Below are 23,404 nucleotides of genomic sequence, written 5' to 3'. Positions count from 1 at the left end.
AGTGGTAACAGAACTGAAAATCAAATGCCACATATACTATAAAAATCATTTATAAATAAAAGCAATTGTTGAAACAAATAGTTTGAAGCAGATACTCGGATAACTGTGACTGCACAATGAACTGAGACATAATTTCTTTAGGGATTATTAAAGTATTCTGATTCTGACATAGTGTTGAACAGCTCAGTAAATCCTCTCAGTGCTTTAAAAACAGGACAATTCAGAGTTTGAATAAGGGACTGGTAAAATGTTTCTGTTTCTCATCCTAGTTAAAGAAGTTTTAAACAAAGAAGGGAGTTTTAATTAGGTTAAGTTTGAAAAATGGGAGAAACTGATGCATTTATTCCCTCTTGACAGTTTACTGGTACATGCACATGTAATGCTTCATCATTAATGCATAACTGCAGATTACACAATCAATCAGTGCATGAAATCCAGTGTCTTTGAAATCAGCTGCTTTTTTAAAATAAATGTAGTATGTTTGACATGCATACGTAAGTACATAGAATAGGAAAATAGTTCTTTGTTCACATTTAAAAATATATATATAATATATTTAGGGTTGAAAAACACATATAAGCTCTATTAACTAAGTCAATTTTACATCCCTCCAAGTGTCACAATCAAAAGTCATATCTGTGGTCCAAGTGTGGACTAGACACTACATTTGACTGAGATTGGTGAGAGGTCTCATGCTGTCTCATGCACAATGAAAACAAGGACAAGCTGAACTTCACTAGCTGGGCCCACGTCCTCATTTTAGGTTTGACAGCGTTTTAGTAGGTAAAGGTGAATGCTTGGACTTGAATTGAGCTGCGGATTGGGGAAGGCCTCGAAGGGGACTGGCGATGGCTCCCGGGCCTGGCAGATCCCCAAAGAAGGCATCCCCTAGAAGCAGTAGTGTGCGATACGAAGGTTGAAGACGTCAACGGAATAATTTGATTCTTGATTTGACTTATCTATACAGCACCAAGCCACAGTGGCAGATGCCTTGAGACCCTGCAATGATGTCTAGAGGAAAACCCAACAATCATATGACCCCCTATGAGCAAGCACTTTGGCAACAATGGGAAGGAAAATCTCCCTTTTAACAGGAAGAAACCTCCAGCAGAACCAGGCTCAGGGAGGGGCGGCCGTCTGCCGCGGCCGGTTTGGGGAGAGAGAAGGAGAAGAGAACAAAGACGAGCGCACGGAGAGCAAACGTCACTCCGTGGTGTGGAGTGGATGAGCTCAGACAATTCGGAAGGAATGGCAGGAATGCTGGATTTGAGATTTGAGGTAGAGCTTGGCGGCTCGAAATGCTTGTGACCTTGTCTTTGAGCAGAAGATGGAGAGGGGGTGCTTAGCTTGTTAAGTACTTCAGATAAGGTAGCGATAACGACTGAGCTGATTTCTGAATGAACAGAAGTGACAGCAGCAGCTTCGGAAGAGTTGATGAATTGAACTTCTCCTAAGTTAAATATGCTAAATTACAGTCTTTTTTATGTTTTGAAGTTCTTACTTGCAGCAAATGAATGCACTGCAATGAGAAAAATAGTTCTAATACTATGAAAAACTACTCAGTATTATTGAAGTATAATTAATTTGTTTTTTGATTCAGGTTGGCTTATCTTAAAATATAGCCCAATCGATATTAAATCCAAGCAAAAAATAACTTGTATATATATATATATCTCCATCCATCCATCCATCCATCTTCATCCGCTTTATCCGAGGCCGGGTCGCGGGGGCAGCAGCCTAAGCAGAGATGCCCAGACCTCGCTCTCCCCAGCCACCTCCTCCAGCTTATCCGGAGGAACACCAAGGCATTCCCAGGCCAGCCGAGAGATATAATCTCTCCAGCGTGTCCTGGGTCTGCCCCGGGGCCTCCTCCTAATATATATTTATTCCTCTCATGAGAACAAAACCCTTTTTGTAAACAATATAGGGCTGCTGCACAAACCCTAAAAGTCTAAATCAACCTTTTAAAAGGCCTAAACAGAGAAAAAAAATTACATTTTTGGCCTTAAACTTTTGTGACAGTCACATAGTCTCAAAATGTTGTAAATAACGGCATTACTGACTTAAAACTTTACATGCCTCAGGTAAAGTGTCATTAAGTAAAGAAAAAAAAACAACTTTCATTTGTAAAGCATTATAAGTAGAGCCGTTTCTCAGGACATTTCTAGGCAAATTAGGAACAAATTGTACAAACGTACTACAAAACTAAACAAACTGCAAATGACCTGAAAAAATTCTGCTTGGTATTCACCTATTTTTCAAAGAACGACTTCCACTCAGCTATTGCTTTCTTATATGCACTAGTGGCATCTTGATCATGGATGGCATCAGTGATTACCTCGGTTTGTATGACAGAGAGGACCGTTGCAACACATTTCGGGTGTGTTAAGAAATCCAGAAATCCTCCAAGGGGAGAGTGGTCACTGGTATGTTTCCTACAGCAACAATGCTGGTTGTTCCATCAAAAAGCAGCACTGGGGAGGAGAGAGGCCGCTTCTCCAGGTATAGCATAGCATCTTCACCCAGCTAGAAAAGCACAAAAAAAGGACAAATTCTTCAAGATGTTAAATGAAAGGGTTGCTGTGCATCCAAACAGCTTAAGACACAAAAAGCAATATCAAGAGTTTAGAATGCTCCAACTGATTTACTGTTGGAATAGAAGAAATAAATATAAAATATCTGACTTACATAAATATGAAATTTTGGAAATATATTAATTCTGAGCATGAATTTTCTCTAGTTTGCAGCATTTTTATCATGTATATTTGTGCTTTTTTCTCATTTGATAACTATTTCTTTTAACTTTGTTACATATTCTAGTTCTTGAAGGCCTTTATAAATATATCATTTTACTGCTTCTACTTGTATCCCAACTGTAATGTGCTTTTGCTCTGCGCTGCCTCTCTGGAGTAGGTTTTGAATAACAATTAAGAAATCCTGAATAAGGAGTAATTTAATCCCTGCTGAATTGAACTTTGACCCGATCTTATTAAGCATGAAAAGCAAAATAATAATATTAATAATAATAATACAAGAAAATGGAGAACAAGTTACAGTGGCTGGTATTGCTAACAGCTGTTCTCACCTTGAGGATATGAAGGAGAGCCTCACTGGCACTTCCCAGTAGTGATGGGATTTCCGGCTCTTTTTAGAGAGCCGACTCTTTCGGCTCCGAACCGGCTCTTCAGGTTGTTTTGTTGCTTTAATTAATTTATTATTAACAATAATATAAAATTATGCACAAAAGGAATTACTAATGTAAAAAAAGTGGTTTTATTTATATATGTTTATATATAAATATATGCGGTGGCCCCTAGAGACAAAACACGTACAAACTCAAAAGCACATTTCTAGCGTTAACTGAACTTCCAAAACAGAGCTACTAGATCACTTAAATTACACAATTGAAAGCATATGTGTATTGTTTGTGTATTTATACACAAGCACTCGTAGAAATCACAGCTGTAACCAGGACCTTGTGCTGTGTGTTTTTGCTCACTTGCTGCACTTTGGCTGTGCTTTAATTTAACAGTGGTTGAACTTGTTAACTGACACTGTAACTACACAAAACTATGAGTAACACCTCATGCTGCAGGCTGCAGTACACTCAGAAAATTAATTTTACTGGAAATCCATGTAAACCCACAACATGTCGCTGTATAACTGTTCACATATTATATATTAGAGCTGGTCATCATCCACTATTTTGTTCATTTTATAAACGGTAATAGGGCTGAAAACCAAAAAGCCTCATATATGTCAGAACTATGTATAAAAAATGATTTGATCACTATGACACATTGAATTTGACATAGTGTTGAACAGCTCAGTAAAACCTGTACTTTGAAAAACAGAAAAATGTAGAGTTTGAAAAAGGGAGTGGTAAAATGTTTCTGTTTCTCTTTCTAGTTAAAAACAGTTTTTCAGTTAAGTTTAGTTTGAAAAATGGGATAAAACTGATGCATTCATTCCCTCTTGACAGTTTACTGGCACATGTGCATGTAATACTTTGCCATTAATGCATAACTGCAGTTATTAAACAATTAATCTGTCATGGTCCCTGTGTCTCTCCGACTGGCTGACTCTTGGCCACATATTTGTTGTTGTGTTTTTTCTCTCCTGTATGCCTAAGCAAAGCTCAGCACTGGGCTCCTGCTCCTGACCCACACACCTGAACTGAATATCCGCGCCTTCCACTTATTGACCTGGTTTTCTGGTGACTCAGAGCATCTCATCGCTGGATCATTGTACAACCTGAGTTTGTGTAGCCTCGGAAAATTCCTTGTCTTATTTCCCCATAAATCTGTAGCTTGTTCTAACTACTTGTCTCTGTACATAGATTCCCTGGACCTGTCCCTGTAACCTTTCATGGATTCCCAACAGTTACTGAAAGTTTATAAAAATGAAAGTTACTGTGTAACATGCCACGGTCTCTTAAACATGTTTGGCTGAAATTGCTAAGGAGGTTTAACGGGTTCAGTTGAATTAAGGAATCAAAATGTAAGTAACTGAAAATGTTAATTACTGCTCATCATTAACATGAGGCCATCCAGCTAAAAAATGAAAATTAGGAATAAAATGAGGACCCTTGGTTACATGTTGGCGTGTGAAAAAGTTTGCTATTTTTTATTCAACATTTTTTGTAAAAAAAAAAAAAAAAAACATTGCAAAACAGAAGCAAGGGTTATTTGAAAGTTATAGATCTATTATTGTCATACCCAGAGATTTTTCAAGCTGGAGTAATGGACCTATTCATGGGTAAAGATTGAAATCTAAACTGCAACATAAAGACTTTCAATGACAAATTCAGAGAAGGAATCACAAGTTTACATATATTAAGCATACATTACTTCATTTACATATTTACAATAAATATTCAACAAAAACTCTTAAATAAGGCGCTAAGTCCTAAATCATGATGAACAAATAGATACAAAAAGGCTTTTCACTATTGCTGTTCTATAATTTTAATAGTGAATCTGTGGTGGCAATTTGTAAAGGTGAGTATCAGTAGTTGTGCCAAATTAACTAGCAATTATATGCTGATTGTGTACTTTTGTGGACTGTTAACCTACTAGGATCTCATAAATCTTATATTTAATCTAGCCCATTTTTACATTTTTAAAAAAGTGTGCTGCAGTATTGTAGTCTGCTTTCTTTGCTTCTTCACTGTGCATCAGTTTCATGTCCATCAAGTGTGGTACTCCTGATTTTATTCAAATTCTGGCTCTGCAGATGCAGGAGAAACTGTGCCAGATACTGTTGCTGCATCTATCGTTAATCCTTTTTCTGCAACTACTCCTACTGCTAAACCTACACTTATTCTGCTTTCATTAATTTTATTGACCCACTAACAAATGCGCACAGAGCTCCTGTTGTAACTTCTACAGCTTTAAACGCTTTATCAAGCATACTATGTTTTGCCTTTGTTGACCTGTCTTGCCTTACTTTGCACGGCAACCAATCAAATGTTAGAGAATCAGACACCTGACTTCTGTTAAGTCTGGAGATGACTGTTTGATGCGACCTTCCTCTTGTTGAATATCTCTCTTCACTTCTTGCAGCATGTCGTTGGTGAAGTAGCCTCCTTTGTTTGCCTCAATAATCTTGTCAATGGTTTTGAGTAATTCTGCCACCTGGTACTTGTTGGTCCTGTATTCATCTCCCTGGTTGTTCTTCCAGTATTTGTTATCAATGACGTGGCAGCGGCCGCCACACTTCTTGATCAGATCGCTCAGATCGTTGTTTTGTTTAACAAACTCTTCGATCTTCATTCCCTCAGGAAGCTGTTCACCATGAGTAAAGATTATTATAGTAAATCTAAATGCTTCATCTGAGAAATATTGATTAATTTTGTCTATTACAGCCTTTTCATGCTCTGTGTATTTCTCCACTCTAAGCACAATGAGAAACACATGAGGACCAGGAGCACATTCTGTGATACACCTCAATATTTCAAACTTCATCTCCTCCTCAGACCTGTTTGTGTCAATATATCCAGGAGTGTCAATAAAGACTACCATTCTTCCACCGACTGACATGTACTTTGCCTGACATTCACTTGTTCCAGATTTGGGGGTATGATTTACTTCAAACACAGGCTCTCCACACAGGGTCTTGGCAGTACTGCTCTTTCCAGCTCCAGTTTTTCCCAGGAGCACAATCCTTCTTGCTGACTCTATAAGACAGTAATGATTAAATGTCAGCTGTTTGTCTTGCTCTGTATAAGTGGATTATCTTATCAATCATACAGCAGTCATACTCATTTGGAGAATGAATGCAAATGAGACATTGGGTCTCAATGGGATTTCCTGTATGAATAAAGATTAAAAAAAAAAAAACGAATCTAAAAACTAAAAGTACAGCATTGCTACACATACACGCAAAATCGTGTTTTTTTCTTCATGTCTACATTTTTATAAACAGGAGTCATGGTTCCCTGACAGTTGCCTGAAATTTTTCTCCCTGTATTTGAGTTGCCATGCACAAGTATTTTTGCCTCTCTGCTTAGTGTTTTTCTTTTGGTTAGCTTCTGTGTTACAAAAGAAATATTTTTGCAAGCCTTGAGTTAGTTTTTTTTACTTGCCCTTTTTGTTTTCACCTGTGTCTCATCCCCAGTCTGCCCTCATTGTTTAGATACTCCTATCTCCTCCCCAGTTTTCTCAAACTGTTTGTGTAAACTCCCTCATGTCCTGTCCTGAGTTAAATCTTTTGACTAATTCACACACACACACACACACACACACACACACACACACACACACACATCCATAAGTGACTGAGACGGGGCTTATTGCTAACTCATCCCAGCCTGATTATTCGCGGCCTCACTACAGAACTAGACACTTTAACACCCTCTCCAACAATGTACATTTTCAGATTTTCAATATAAAATTTCCAGATTGTTTATGGTATTGTATTTTATTTATTCACGAAAGAAAATAGCAAAGATAACAGCGTCCTGAGACACGCTGTGATTCTGGCCTCAGGCTACAGTTTTAAAGAAACTACTACTTAACCTGAGATTGTTTGATCACTGTGGTGTGATAAGTCCATCTAGAACACGTAAATACGTAAATATATGGTGCTTATCCATTTCACAGCATTTTTTATTTTTAAATTTTTAAAGAATGGTCTGAAATAAAAAATAAAAAAAAGTTATTACATGTTTTACCAGCCCTGATTCTTTAAAGTTTTCTCCAGTAAATTGCCAGAATACTCAAAACACATCCAGTTAACATGGTTGTCATGGTTACTCTATGTCACAGAAATAACATTAACATTAAATTATTCCATGATATCCATAATACTTCATGATTTTTATGCTCAAAAAGTGCTTATAAAAGAAAAAAGTACTATTAGACCGTCACCATGTAGCATTAGAACTCCTGCTCACAGCTTCAAGAATATGAAACATAACACAGTCAAAATGACAAGACACTCTGGGCCACAGTGGGGAGGTGACAGTTGAATGTTAATACCACATTTCGAGTGGAGTAACTTGTTTCTGGGTAAGGTCAAACTATTTGGCAACTGTACAAATACAAAGTGAAACAGCCACAGCGCTGAGTCTCAGGTGTGGTCAAATAACAATAGTTACAAGTTAGTTATTTGTGGCTGTAGCTCAGAAGGTAGATCTGAAAGACGGTGTTTCAATGCCTTGCTGCTGTAGTCTGCATGCTAAAGTATTGTAGGACACAACGCTGACCCCAAGTTGATAGAGAAGCGCATTTGCATTGAGAGAAAGTGCTTAGGAATGAGGAAAGCTGTATAAAGTGTTCTGAGTGTAAGAAATGTTTTGTGTAGCAACCCATTTACTGCTATGAAATGTATTTGCAACTCACTAATAGGATATTAGTGGTGGCTTCACAAGTTTTAAATATGATGAATACATATAGGCAGCATAATGATGTGAGGTGGAACAAATCGTGGCAGGATCAGCCTGATATTATTTGTATCCCACTGTAACTTTACTGTATACAGAGCTAACATCTCCAAAATGTCAGGAGTAGTCAGTTATTACAACAAGTGTTTGTGAACTAAAAATCAAGAATGTGGGATACTGTTTGTCCGTGATTTGAAGAACCCAGCATGTGCTCCCGACACAGGGAAAAGCAATTCTGCAGGGGAGATAGGAAAGGGAAGATTTGCTTCACCATATTTTCTAGTCTTTGGCTTAGAATGAAGTTGGTTTGGAAACATATTCAGCGATGCTTCATCTCCTGCACTGTGTTTGTGTGGGCGCCCCGTGCTAGCAGTGTCCAAGAGTTTTTTGTTTTTTTTTCCCCTTTTCACCCCCCCCCCCTTGCAATTGCTTTGCGCCCCCCCTAGGGGGCGGGCCCCACACTTTGGGAAGCTCTGTCATAAGGAAATGATCCCATGACAAACATATTACTTAGTTTAATACATAGAGCTGTTTGGCATATTGAGGGAAAACCTCACATGAAAAACTGTGCATCATTTATACACAGACTATTTTTTTTTGATTGGAATTGTTATCAATGAATCATACAATATACACATGGACCCATAAAGAAGCACAAGGAGAGTCACATAATAAAAAAAACACATGTTTTATTGATGTACAGTACACTTATATGATTATGTAAAGCCCCTCTGGAGCTGCAGAAGACATCATACAGGTTTAACAGGTAAAATAGTGCTGGTACTGCTGCATGTAAAAGCGTTAAAACATCACAAAGCTAAGAAGAACTTCTGATCAAGCAATTTCAGATTATAATCAAGTAACACCCATTTATTTTTTAGGGGAGACCGGGGATAGTTGTAACATTTTTGACATTTCTGTCTGTAAATTGGAGCTCTTTTAAGGTAGTGGATTCAAAATGTAATGCAAAGTATTTACATGTCTCGGCTATTAAATAGTGCAGCTATTTTCTCTGCAGCACAATTACCCATTGCATGGTATGGCCTCAAACACAAAGAGTGAAATGTTACAATTAACCCCATAGTCTGGGTTAGTTGTAACATATCCTGGGGTGAAATCTAACACAATGAAATAAGGGTACTAACAAAACATTAACATGTAATCTTTGTTTATTCAACACATGAATGCATTTAGAGCCATTTATGTAGCTGTGTGTGTGTGACAGAATGCAGAAATCTAACTTTTGAACATATTCCAACCCCCCCAAAAAAGACAAGTTATGGAATTTTCTGCAACTGAATATTTCATTAATTTTGGTTGGTCTTCCTTGAGCTTGGCCTCATTGGCTCAGTGGGCATTATAACCTACAACTCTTGCACCAATTTTGAACATAACAATGAAGCTGAAAAAATGTAGTTGTTCACCAGCATCGCAATTCCATTACTTTTTATCATGGCTTACCTTGGTGTGGTTTGCAAAGTGCTTCAGAAAGATGAGGAAATCTGTTTCTTGCACCCATCCTGATTTATTTCCACTACCAGTACTTCCTACTGGTCCATCTCTGACACAGTGGTCTGCATAATGTATGTGTGGGAACACAAACAGTGGAGGAATTGTGTTGCCAATGGCATTAACCGCATATACAAAAGCGACCAGTGAACCTCTCTCTGCTGATGTCGTTGCCCCAACTTGTTTAATATAAGTTAAAGTAATAGTGTGGTAAGTTGTAACATCTGCATTATTGTTACATCTAACCCAGACTGTTGCTGTTACAACTGACCCAGACTCCTATAGCCATGAACTAGCTAACATTACAGCCAACGGCTAAAACATTAGCACTAAAGACCTACACAGAATATATCCCCATAGACATAGAAATAACACAATTTAAGTTTGATGAGTTTAACTGCAAAGCAGATAATGCTATTAGAAATTGAAATAAAGTAGAAAAACTTACTTTTTGGCATACAAATTGCTTTTTTTCGTGTTAAATTTTCTGTGTTTGATAAAATGTGCTGATTTTTCACATGTGATAGCAGAACTGAATTGGGCATGCACAGGATGAGTCACATCATTTGAAACTTAGCCCTGATTGGAGAAATTGGAAGTGTTACAACTGACCCACGTTACAACTATCCCCGGTCTCCCCTACTATACATGTTTTAATATATGACCACTACTTTTTATTTACTCAACATTTTTAGGATATTACAAAAAAAGTAACACATTCATACTTCCCATGAAGATTCAAAATCGGCCAAAATAACAGTAATGCTATTTTTATGTAAGATTTAAAGGACAATATATGATGATTAAGCTGTTTTATTATCTGTCTGTGCGTCAGTGTTTATTCAAATGGACTCCAGGGATTGAATATTCTCTCATACAAAACATGAAGTCTCCAAATGGCCTCAAAACCCCCCACAACGTCCTCTTCAGAAGGTACTGGGACTGGAATGGGGAATGATTCAGATGACACAGGAAGAGACGGAACGGGAATAGATGGAACAGATGGAACTGGGACAGGGACTGGATTAACTGGAATTGGGGTTTTCTCTGGTATTTGTTCTACCACATAAGCTGCCACTTCTGTTAATACTTTACCAAACTTCGATTTGATCAACAAAGCTGATACAGTTGCAAATAATCCTGTGATGATTGCCAAACCCACGAAAGGTTTAAGCCATGATTTTTGTGCATTTTCCATGTGTCTCTTAATGATGTTAACTTTAGCCTGCTTTCTAATCTCTTCCTGTGACAGATTTTCTGATGACTTTCTAACCTGATTTTCCTCTTTTTGTATTTCTGTCTCCAATGTTTGGAGCTTTTCATTAGTGTAGTATCCTCCATTGTTTTCTGTCACTATATCTTCTATGCTATTGAGCAGCTCTGCCACCTGGAACTTGTTGCTTCTATATTCATCTTCCTGGTTGTTCTTCCAGTATTTATTGTCAATGACGTGGCACCGACTCCCACACTTCCTCACCAGATCACTCAGAGCTTCACTTTCATTAACAAAATCCTTGATCTTCGTTCCTTCGGGGAGCTGGTCACCATGAGTAAAAACAACTGCAGCGTATTTAAGAACATCTTCAGAGAAATGTTCACATAATTGTGCGATGACAGCCTTTTCGTGCTCTGTGAATTTCTCTGCTTTGAGCACAATGAGAAAAGCATGAGGACCCGGAGCACACTCTGCAATACAGCTCAACATCTCATGCTCCAACTTCTCAGACCTGCTTGGGTCAAAGAAACCAGGAGTGTCGATCAAAGTTAGGCTTCTTCCATCAACAGTCTTGGTCTCGCTCTGAGACAAACATGCGTTTGAGTCATTAAAATGATTAATCTTCAATCTGGTCTCGCCAAATATGGTATTAGCCAGACTGCTTTTCCCAGTTCCAGTTTTTCCCAGCAGGACAATCCTCCTTGTCTTTGTCACTGGAAGAAAGACAAGGGGGTAGGGACAAATAAGTAAATACTTCTGCCTACTCCTTTTCAAACAAATAATGGAATAAAAGTTTGTAATGATTGTGAAGGCACGTGTTTGAAATGTTTGAAATAAAAATGAACTGAACTGAACACTGAAAGAAAAAATGAATAGATGAAAAAAATCAGATTAACTCATCTGCTTCCTGACATCTCTGATCAATTATCAGATTTCAGATCAAAAATGTATCAACCCAGTATCACAGCAAAGTATAGACATGCCAGACCACCGTGTCTAATTTACACAAGAAATCGGTAGTAAACAAAACGCATGTTAAGCACATTCAACGGTCCTTAATCATCAGAAACTATTAAACTGGGCGGGTAATATGTATATACATGTACATGTGAATAATTTCTGTTTAATGCTTTCCCACAATTTTCCCATTTTTAAATTTTGGTTTGAAATAAAGAAGCTCCCTCTGATGTTACTGCAACTTCAGAATGCGTGTCTTGGACATAGTGGACATATTATATATAAAGGATGGCCCTGTCTCAGCAAAATTTTGCATGAACATTTTCATGCAATAAATCTATTTTGTATGTTTTTACAAAATAGATTTATTGTAAATCCTAATTGTTTCTAGATTACTTTTACTTGTAATGTATTACATACCCAACAAACATACTTATTTCTGTCAAGGTCTGGAGTCGGGTGACTCCGTGTTTAAGTTTTGTTTATTCAGTGTTCTGGGATTTTGTGGGGCTTTCATAGTTTTGTCTTTTGTCATGTTTTCATGTTCTTTACTTATTCTTTAGGACCGCTGTGCTTTCCCAGCCTTTAGGTTTTGTCTGAATGCCTCCCTTGTGTTCCCTGTGTAGTGTCATGTGTACCTGGTTTGATGTTCGTGTTATTTCTCATTTTAATTTGACAGTCCCATGCCCTGTGTCAGTAGCGGTTTTAGATACGGGCGACACGGGTGGTTGCCCGGGGCGGCATCGTGGTGGGGGGCGACATCACGGGCATCGGCGTCACAGCGCATATTGGGACTTGACTTGACTTGTGCTTCGCTTCTGCTACCTGTCTAAGTTGTTATCTGGGGTTTAGCCAAAAGAAGCGAACAAAACACTTCGCACACTGTATATTTACATATAATAATCCAAAGTGCTGCAACGTAGAGATAAAGATAATAAATAACAACATGACACAAAAAGATCATGATGCAAGAAGAAAGAAAAAGTTAAGCTGTATTTCATTGCCCTTAGGGATGTTTTAATATTTTTATTTCTATTCTTCAGGAAAGTGGAATTTATTTCTGTTACAGTGGTCCCTCGAGTTACGTTATAAAAGTAACCCGTGATAAGTGAAATCCGCAATTTATTATTTATAATTATTACAGATATTGTAAGGCTTTAAAACCCCTCACTACACACTTTATACACTTTTCTCAGACAGGCATGGACATTTTCACACTTTTCTCTCTTGTTTAAACTCTCTCAAAGTTCAAACCTTGTATAAAAAGAAGTCCGCCCGCAGGTGACGATGTTTTGTCGACATTGTTGTGTTTGTTGGGGAGAAAACTTACAAACATACAATACAGCACTTCAGTGTCACACTGCTAGTGATCGAAGATTTATGTAAATTTGACAAGCTCAACACATTGTGTACTGTACAGGAGACACAGCACGAGATTGATTGACAATGGTCTACAGCCAATCAGGAGGGACCACTGTTAATGAATTATTTTTATATAGGCCTTCACACGTTTCTTTAATGCTACTGACTGCATAGATTCTCTTGTTTTGTGAACTATATATAATTTTTTTAAAGTTTCGATCGATATTCCTAGAATACCACAGTCTGCATTTTGTTTTGATTTATTTAGTCTCATTTTTTGTTGCATGTTTCAATATGTGAAACTTTGATAGTAGTCTGGCAACGTGAGCAACACTTAAAAGCATTAAATTGAGGTTACAGTAAAGTTGACTTAAGCTGATATCTGTTTTTTTTTAAAGAAAATAACAGATGAATTATTTAATTGAAATGTAAGTAACTGAATCTGTTACTTACTGCTCATCATTAACATGAGGCTATTCAGCTGATAAATGAAATCTGTCAAGAAAAATTCAAGACACTTGGTTACATGTGATAAAATTAGCTGTTTTATTAGTGAACATTTGTAACAAAGAAACCGTCACAAAACAGAAGCAAAAGTTATTTGAAACTTATAGATCTATTAAAGAAATGTTTTAAGCTGGAGTAATGGACATGTTCATGGGTAAAGTTGGAAATATAAACTGGAACATAAAGACTGTATTAGCATAATGGGAAAATTCACACATTATATTAAGCATATGTTGCTTCATTTATATGTTAACAGTAAGCATTCAAAAAAAACAACAACTCAGAAATCCAATCATGATGAACAAAAAGATTCTAAAGTTTCCTGTTCTATAATTTTAATAATGACTCTCTGATGGCAGCTTGTAAAAGTGATTGTGAGTAGTTTCCTAGCAATATACGCGGATCCTGTGCATCTGTGGATTTTAAAGGTACTTTATTGAGAGTTTAACAGAGGATGCAAAAATTCTGATATTTAATTTCTAACTCCTTTTATACCTTTAAAAAAAATTGGTTTAGTGCTGTAGTTTGTGTGTCAGCTCTATTATCTGTTTCAAACCAATGTTACTGATGCTATTCAGCTGCTGGCTCAGCAGACCCAGCAGGAATTGTGTCAGATGCTGTTGCTGCGTCTGCCATCATTCCTTTTACTGCAGCTACTCCTGCTGCTGTTCCTAATGCTGCTCCTACTGCTAAACCTAGACTTCTTTCTTCTTTCATTAATTTTATCGCTCCACCAAAGAGTGCACCCAGTAGAGCTCCTGTTGTAACTCCTGCAGCTTTTGACAACAGATTTTTAAACACAGATTGTTTTGCCTTTGTTGCAGTTTCCTCTTCTGTTAAGTTTGGAGATGACTGTTTGATGTGACCTTCCTCTTGTTGAATATCTCTCTTCACTTCTTGCAGCATCTCATGGGTGAAGTAGCCTCCTTTGTTTGCCTCAATAATCTCGTCAATGGTTTTGAGTAATTCTGCCACCTGGTACTGGTTGGTCCTGTATTCATCTCCCTGGTTGTTCTTCCAGTATCTGTTATCAATGACGTGGCAGCGGCCGCCACACTTCTTGATCAGATCGCTCAGAGCTTGACTTTCATTCACAAACTCTTCGATCTTCATTCCCTCAGGAAGATGGTCACCATGAGTAAAGATTATTATAGTAAATCTAAATACTTCAACTGAGAAATATTGATTAATTTTGTCTATTACAGCCTTTTCATGCTCTGTGTATTTCTCCACTTTAAGCACAATGAGAAGAACATGAGGACCAGGAGCACATTCTGTGATACACCTCAATATTTCAAACTTCATCTCCTCCTCAGACCTGTTTGTGTCAATATATCCAGGAGTGTCAATAAAGAGTACTATTCTTCCACCGACTGACATGAACTTTGCCTGACATTCCTTTGTTCCAGATTTGGGGGTATGATCTACTTCAAACACAGGCTCTCCACACAGGGTGTTGACAATACCAGCTCCAGTTTTTCCCAGGACCACAATCCTTCTTGCTGACTCTATAAAACAGTAATGATTCAGTGTCAGTTATTTATCTATTGCTCTGTCTAAAAAGGTGCATCAAAAATAAACAGTAAAGTCAAATAAAACATTTCTGACAACATATGCAAGCTATAGCTGCAAATGATGGACGTGTCTGCTTTCTTTTAAATGTAAATAAAACTGCATGAAGTTCACATACCAGTCAGTAATTGGCTTAAAAATACATGGTGGTACAGTAGAAAGAATGTTCATTTCTTTGACTGTTGTGCACAGTTCAGATCTAGCTGTTCAGATGGTGGATACCAACCAAATAATTTAGAATTATTAAGTCTAGCAAGCATATTATTCTGCTATAATATTCAGATTTGCAGCCTGAAATATATTAGGTAATGTTTACACAACTACTTTAGGTATTAAGTGGAGTAGATAACCTTGACTGAGAAAAACAATCACTTTCAGCTGGTTGGAGAGAAGTTTCTTCCTTTCTGTTTCCCATGTTTTTGTTAATTATCAATACATGATTATAACTGCAACTTACCATCCATGTTTTTGAAAGCAAAATCAGCGCAGAGACACACGACTACTCAGATCCTGTGGACGTTGTGACTGCAACTTTTGTTTTGTTCCTGCACCTGCTGGACTTGCTTCTCAGCAGCAAACTAAAGTGATGAGCTCATAGTTTGTTTCTTTTTGTTTTTATAAACTTGAATGAGAGAACTATCGTGCATATCGAAATTTAGTAATATAAAAAAACACAATTTTTCTTTCATTTTTTATGTAAAAATCTTGACCAGCACCTTGTTGTAACGCAAAGTTAAATATGCTTGTAGTAAATTTGTGATTAGCAAAAGAGAAGGTCAAGACTCTAGAAAAATGGTATTACTGCTCTAGAATACTATAATTAAAAGTATTATCTAATTATAAATACAGAAAAAGGATGTGTTACGTATTTGAAATCTTCTTCAAGCACCTGTTCCCTTTAGGGGTCACCTAAGCGGATCATATGATACCATCTCGCCCTAACCTTAGCTTCATCCTCTGTTATACCAACTCTCTGCATGTCCTCCTTCACTACTGTACAGCCACAGATCTTATCTGTGGTCTTCCTCTTTTCTCTTGCCTAACAACTCCATGGTCAACATTCTTTGTCTATTATCCCTCAATTCAATTCAATTTTTTTTATAAAGCTCCAAATCAAAACAACATTTTCGTCAAGGCACTTTATATTGTAAGGTAAAGAAAGAAGCGAAAATAATCACATGACCCCCCTTTGATTAACTGCTTTGGCAACAGTGGGAAGGAAAAACTCCCTTTTAACAGGAAGAAACCATCTGGCACGACCAGTTTGGGGTAAGAAGAGGAAGACAGGAAAAACCACATACTGTGGAAGAGATTAATAATAACTAAAGATTAAATGCAGAGAGGTGTATAAACACACAGTAAGTGAAAAGGGTGACTGTAGAAGAAACAGTGCATCATGGGAATCCCTAGACCTATTGTAGCGTAACTAAGGGAAAATTTAGAGTCACCTGATCCAGCCCTCACTATATCCTTTAGCAAAAAGGAAAGTTTTAAGCCTAATCTGAGCAGTATGAGTTGATACAGTACTATGTACTATGTGGTCTTTAAGATATGATTGGACCTTATATGTGATGATGTGATCCTTCTGCACATGTCCAAACCATTTCAGCCACACCTCTCTAATTTTGTCCCCATCTTTGTGCGACCTGGTCACTGCTAATGAAAAAGAGCTTCTCCTCGCTGGGTTTTTGTACGATTCACTTTAGTGTAGCCCCGGCTCTAACCTCGTGTTTCCCTATGATTTCCCAGTTCTGATGTCTTCGTCTGTTTATTGTATATAGATTCCCTGGAAACGTCCTTGTTTCTCCTCCCTGGATTCCTGAGGATGAGTGTTTGGGAGTGTGGTGTGGGATGTCAGAAGTGGAGTGTCCCTCTCCTCTCCATCTCATGGATCACTGGAACCCCTGACTTTCGCACATTTGTATATAGCTCACTTGGTGCTTCTAAATAAACATTCATTCCACTTTTTTCCTATGTCTGCACGTGAGTCAGTTCAGTCACATTGACACACAGTTATTTTATAATTCTATACACCTCTTCTCTCACTTAAACAGGCTGTCTTTCACCTGCTGCCTACGCTCACTACAGATCACACTGAAATGTACTGAAATGTACACACTGTAATCAGATTCAATTACGGCTGGCATCATTAACTTGATGAATAAATTATGTCTTTGTAGTTAAATAGCTGATTTGTTTTTACCCCTATGAGAGTTTGGTGACCTGTCCCGTCTGTTGCCCTATGACAGCTGGGATAGGCTCCAGCCTCACCCCTGATTTGTATAAGCGGAAGAAACTGGATGAATGAATCCTTTTCTTTTTTCCCTCTCGTTCTCTTTTTAGCTTGTTTTGCATTATGTTATGTAAAGCATGTTCCTGTTTTCAGTGCTTCCTTTTCTGACTTTGATCAGTAGTTACATTCATTTTCATATTCAAAACCAAGGTCACTACAAGAGAGCCTTTCAAAGTCAAAGTCACCCTCTGCTTTCTCCGTTCTTTAGACATATTAGCTTTGAACTTCACTGCACAGGACATGAAATTGCTGCTACAGAAGCCACATTATGTTGAAATGACACCAACACCAAAAACTAAAGAGATGCACTAAGTTTTGTTGCCTCTGCTGTTGTTTGAGTACTTTAAGATCCAGAGGTTCCAGTTCATGTCTGAGTTCTTTAAGCTGACTTAAATTTGATGGTTTGCTAATTTTCTATCACATCTTTGCCAGACTGGCCACTCTAAAACACTCGTTTGCTGATTTTGGAGATTAATTCTACCTAATGAAGAAGGTAATTACACTTAAAATAAAAGTGTAGAAAGGAGGAGAGCACCTGAGCACAGAAGTACAGATACAGTTATAATGTGTGTTACCATCAAGATATCGAGAGAGAAAGAGAGGCTGCATGCCCAGAGATGCATGGGTCCTTGTAATGTGCTCTTGTGCATCATGGAGACTGCACAGAGAGTACATATGCATGGTTTCTACATCATATCACACTGACTGTTCACAGCAGACAAAAAGACCCTTGGACAACTGCAAACATTCCAGCCTTCCCAATAGCAAGTCTGACCCTCTCTAATATTTGTAGCAATGAAATGATTCATTCAGCTTTTTCAGTTTATCAGAAGCTAATAATTCAGAGTTTGTCCAAACAAAACATTTCCTTTAAACTCATATTCGTTTCGTTTCATTGTATTTGATATAAAGTAAACTCGACTGACCGTCCATGTTGTCAAAAGAAATCACAGTCGTCACCGGGACCTCACGATGTCCTTGCTGTGTGTTTTTCCACCTGCTCTCTTGCTGCACTTTGGCTGTGCTTTCGTTTGTCACCGGTTGGACTTTTAAACTGACACTGTAACTACACAAAACAATGAGCAACACCTGATGCTGCAGGGTGCAGTACACTCACAAATATTTTTTGCTGCAACTCCATGCGAAACCACAACACGATGGTGTATAACTGTTCACATTTGATATATCAGAGCTGGTTATCACATTAACCTGTGTCCACTATTTTTTTATTTTATGAGTGGTAACAGAACTGAAAATCAAATGCCACATATAATAGCAAAATCGTTTATAAATAAAAGCAATTGTTGAAAAAAATAGTTTGAAGCAGATACTTTGATGACTGCACAATGAACTGAGACATAATTTCTTTAGGGATTATTAAAGTATTCTGATTCTGACAAAGTGTTGAACAGCTCAGTAAATCCTCTCAGTGCTTTAAAAACAGGACAATTCAGAGTTTGAATAAGGGACTGGTAAAATGTTTCTGTTTCTCATCCTAGTTAAAGAAGTTTTAAACAAGGAAGGTATTTTTTAATTAGGTTAAGTTTGAAAAATGGGAGAAACTGATGCATTTATTCCCTCTTGACAGTTTACTGGTACATGCACATGTAATGCTTCATCATTAATGCATAACTGCAGATTACACAACCAATCAGTGCATGAAATCCAGTGTCTTTGAAATCAGCTGCTTTTTTAAAATAAATGTAGTATGTTTGATATGAGTATGTAAGTACATAGAATAGGAAAATAGTTTTTTGTTCACATTTAAAAATATATTTCATATATTTAGGGCTGAAAAACACATATAAGCTCTATTAACTAAGTCAATTTTACACCCCTCCAAGTGTCACAATCAAAAGTCATATCTGTGGTCCAAGTGTGGACTAAACACTACATTTGACTGAAATTGGTGAGAGGGTCATGCTGTCTCATGCACAATGAAAACAAGCACAAGCTGAACTTCACTAGCTGGGCCCACGTCCTCATTTTAGGTTTGACAGCGTTTTAGTAGGGAAAGGTGAATGCTTGGACATGAATTGAGCTGCGGATTGGGGAAGGCCTCGAAGGCGACTGGCGATGGCTCCCGGGCCTGGCAGATCCCCAAAGAAGGCATCCCCTAGAAGCAGTAGTGTGCGATACGAAGGTTGAAGACGTCAACGGAATAATTTGATTCTTGATTTGACTTATTTATACAGCACCAAGCCACAGTGGCAGATGCCTTGAGACCCTGCAATGATGTCTAGAGGAAAACCCAACAATCATATGACCCCCTATGAGCAAGCACTTTGGCAACAATGGGAAGGAAAATCTCCCTTTTAACAGGAAGAAACCTCCAGCAGAACCAGGCTCAGGGAGGGGCGGCCATCTGCCGCGGCCGGTTTGGGGAGAGAGAAGGAGAAGAGAACAAAGACGAGCGCACGGAGAACAAACGTCGCTCCGTGGTTTGGAGTGGATGAGCTCAGACAATTCGGAAGGAATGGCAGGAATGCTGGATTTGAGATTTGAGGTAGGGCTTGGCGGCTCGAAAAGCTTGTGACCTTGTCTTTGAGCAGAAGATGGAGAGGGGGTGCTTAGCTTGTTAAGTACTTCAGATAAGGTAGCGATAACGACTGAGCTGATTTCTGAATGAACAGAAGTGACAGCAGCAGCTTCGGAAGAGTTGATGAACTGAACTTCTCCTAAGTTAAATATGCTAAATTACAGTCTTTTTTATGTTTTGAAGTTCTTACTTGCAGCAAATGAATGCACTGCAATGAGAAAAATAGTTCTAATACTATGAAAAACTACTCAGTATTATTGAAGTATAATTAATTTGTTTTTTGATTCAGGTTGGCTTATCTTAAAATATAGCCCAATCGATATTAAATCCAAGCAAAAAATAACTTATATATATATATATATATATATATATATCTCCATCCATCCATCCATCTTCATCCGCTTTATCCGAGGCCGGGTCGCGGGGGCAGCAGCCTAAGCAGAGATGCCCAGACCTCCCTCTCCCCAGCCACCTCCTCCAGCTTATCCGGAGGAACACCAAGGCGTTCCCAGGCCAGCCGAGAGATATAATCTCTCCAGCGTGTCCTGGGTCTGCCCCGGGGCCTCCTCCTAATATATATTTATTCCTCTCATGAGAACAAAACCCTTTTTGTAAACAATATAGGGCTGCTGCACAAACCCTAAAAGTCTAAATCAACATTTTAAAAGGCCTAAACAGAGAAAAAAAATTACATTTTTGGCCTTAAACTTTTGTGACAGTCACATAGTCTCACAATGTTGTAAATAACGGCATTACTGACTTAAAACTTTACATGCCTCAGGTAAAGTGTCATTAAGTAAAGAAAAAAAACAACTTTCATTTGTAAAGCATTATAAGTAAAGCCGTTTCTCAGGACATTACTAGGCAAATTAGGAACAAATTGTACAAACGTACTACAAAACTAAACAAACTGCAAATGACCTGATAAAATTCTGCTTGGTATTCACCTATTTTTCAAAGAATGACTTCCACTCAGCTATTGCTTTCTTATATGCACTAGTGGCATCTTGATCATGGATGTCATCAGTGATTACCTCGGTTTGTATGACAGAGAGGACCGTTGCAACACATTTCGGGTATGTTAAGTGCAAGGTGTAGTAATATGCCATCAACACCAACATTCCTTCCCAGAAATCCTCCAAGGGGAGAGTGGTCACTGGTATGTTTCCTACAGCAACAATGCTGGTTGTCCCATCAAAAAGCAGCACTGATGAGGAGAGAGGCCGCTTCTCCAGGTATAGCATAGCATCTTCACCCAGCTAGCACAAAAAAAGGACAAATTCTTCAAGATGTTAAATGAAAGGGTTGCTGTGCATCCAAACAGCTTAAGACACAAAAAGCAATATCAAGAGTTTAGAATGCTCCAACTGATTTACTGTTGGAATAGAAGAAATAAATATAAAATATCTGACTTACATAAATATGAAATTTTGGAAATGTATTAATTCTGAGCATGAATTTTCTCTAGTTTGCAGCATTTTTATCATGTATATTTGTGCTTTTTTCTCATTTGATTTTTAAAACTATTTCTTTTAACTTTGTTACATATTCTAGTTTTTGAAGGCCTTTTTAAATATATCATTTTACTGCTTCTACTTGTATCCCAACTGTAATGTGCTTTTGCTCTGCGCTGCCTCTCTGGAGTAGGTTTTGAATAACAATTAAGAAATCCTGAATAAGGAGTAATTTAATCCCTGCTGAATTGAGCTTTGACCCGATCTTATTAAGCATGAAAAGCAAAATAATAATATTAATAATAATAATACAAGTAAATGGAGAACAAGTTACAGTGGCTGGTATTGCTAACAGCTGTTCTCACCTTGAGGATATGAAGGAGAGCCTCACTGGCACTTCCCAGTAGTGATGGGATTTCCGGCTCTTTTTAGAGAACCGGCTCTTTCGGCTCCGAACCGGCTCTTCAGGTTGTTTTGTTGCTTTAATTTATTTATTATTAACAATAATATAAAATTATGCAGAAAAGGAATTACTAATGTAAAAAAAGTGGTTTTATTTATATATGTTTATATATAAATATATGCGGTGGCCCCTAGAGACAAAACACGTACAAACTCAAAAGCACATTTCTAGCGTTAACTGAACTTCCAAAACAGAGCTACCTGGATCACTTAAATTACACAATTGAAAGCATATGTGTATTGTTTGTGTATTTATACACAAGCACTCATAGAAATCACAGCTGTAACCAGGACCTTGTGCTGTGTGTTTTTGCTCACTTGCTGCACTTTGGCTGTGCTTTAATTTAACAGTGGTTGAACTTGTTAACTGACACTGTAACTACACAAAACTATGAGCAACACCTCATGCTGCAGGCTGCAGTACACTCAGAAAATTAATTTTACTGGAAATCCATGTAAACCCACAACATGTCGCTGTATAACTGTTCACATATTATATATTAGAGCTGGTCATCATCCACTATTTTGTTCATTTTATAAACGGTAATAGGGCTGAAAACCAAAAAGCCTCATATATGTCAGAACTATGTATAAAAAATGATTTGATCACTATGACACATTGAATTTGACATAGTGTTGAACAGCTCAGTAAAACCTGTACTTTGAAAAACAGAAAAATGTAGAGTTTGAAAAAGGGAGTGGTAAAATGTTTCTGTTTCTCTTTCTAGTTAAAAACAGTTTTTCAGTTAAGTTTAGTTTGAAAAATGGGATAAAACTGATGCATTCATTCTCTCTTGACAGTTTACTGGCACATGTGCATGTAATACTTTGCCATTAATGCATAACTGCAGTTATTAAACAATTAATCGTCAGGGCGCACACTGTGTCTGAGGAGGATGTGCGGAAGTGCTTCAGGAAGGTGAACGCACGCAAAGCTACTGGTCCGGACGTCATGCGCGGCTCAGCTGGCTGGAGTGTTCACGCACATCTTCAGCCTTTCCCTCTCTCTGTCTGTAGTCCCAGCCTGCTTCAAAATGGCCACCGTCGTCCCTGTACCCAAATCCTCCACCATCTCCTCATTGAACAACTGGCGACCTGTAGCCCTGACCCCCATCGTAACAAATGCTTCGAGAAGCTGGTCAGGGACTTCATCTGCTCTGCACTACCCGACTCACTGGACCCTCTACAATTTGCATACCGCCACAACAGGTCCACTGATGATGCCATAGCCCTGACACTACACACTGCCCTGTCACACCTGGAGAAGAGAGACACGTATGTGAGGATGCTGTTTGTAGATTACAGCTCAGCATTCAATACCATCGTTCCCTCGAAGCTGGACAGGAAACTGCAGGATCTAGGACTGAGCAGCTCCCTCTGCAGCTGGATCCTTAGCTTCCTGTCTGACAGACGCCAGGTGGTCAGACTGGGCAGCATCACCTCATCCCCCATCACACTGAACACTGGTGCTCCACAGGGGTGTGTACTGAGCCCTCTCCTGTACTCACTCTACACCTACGACTGCACAGCCACTAACAACTCCAACATCATTGTGAAGTTTGCGGACGACACTACAGTGGTGGGTCTTATCACCAACAGTGATGAGACGGCTTACAGGGAGGAGGTCAGCGCCCTGACCCACTGGTGT

General features: G+C 38.3%; 1 protein-coding gene across 6 annotated transcripts in view; it reads right to left on the bottom strand.

Annotated features, from left to right (window-relative positions):
- LOC120739366 (GTPase IMAP family member 7-like) overlaps window positions 1–23,404 on the bottom strand; it is a 127,894-nt gene that overhangs the window by 84,084 nt on the left and 20,406 nt on the right. The window contains exons 1-3 of one of the 6 annotated variants that reach the window (XM_040041121.1): window positions 18,228–18,409; window positions 14,903–14,944; window positions 4,214–6,136 (exon numbers count right to left, since the gene is read on the bottom strand). The exons of 1 other annotated variant lie outside the window; for it this stretch is intronic. In XM_040041121.1, coding sequence (XP_039897055.1) covers window positions 5,472–6,136; window positions 14,903–14,944; window positions 18,228–18,234 — 714 coding nt within the window. In that variant the 5' untranslated portion in view covers window positions 18,235–18,409 and the 3' untranslated portion in view covers window positions 4,214–5,471. Of the gene's footprint in view, window positions 1–4,213; window positions 6,179–10,116; window positions 11,324–14,902; window positions 14,945–18,227; window positions 18,410–23,404 lie in introns of those variants that run through there. 4 more of the 6 variants (XM_040041117.1, XM_040041120.1, XM_040041118.1 and 1 more) reach the window with 4 other exon arrangements.

The sequence above is a fragment of the Simochromis diagramma genome, unplaced genomic scaffold (genome assembly GCF_900408965.1).
Source record: "Simochromis diagramma unplaced genomic scaffold, fSimDia1.1 OVJJ01000370.1, whole genome shotgun sequence".
NCBI lineage: Eukaryota > Metazoa > Chordata > Actinopteri > Cichliformes > Cichlidae > Simochromis > Simochromis diagramma.
Note: the sequence above shows the minus strand (reverse complement) of the source record. Positions and strands in the feature narration are given on the sequence as shown.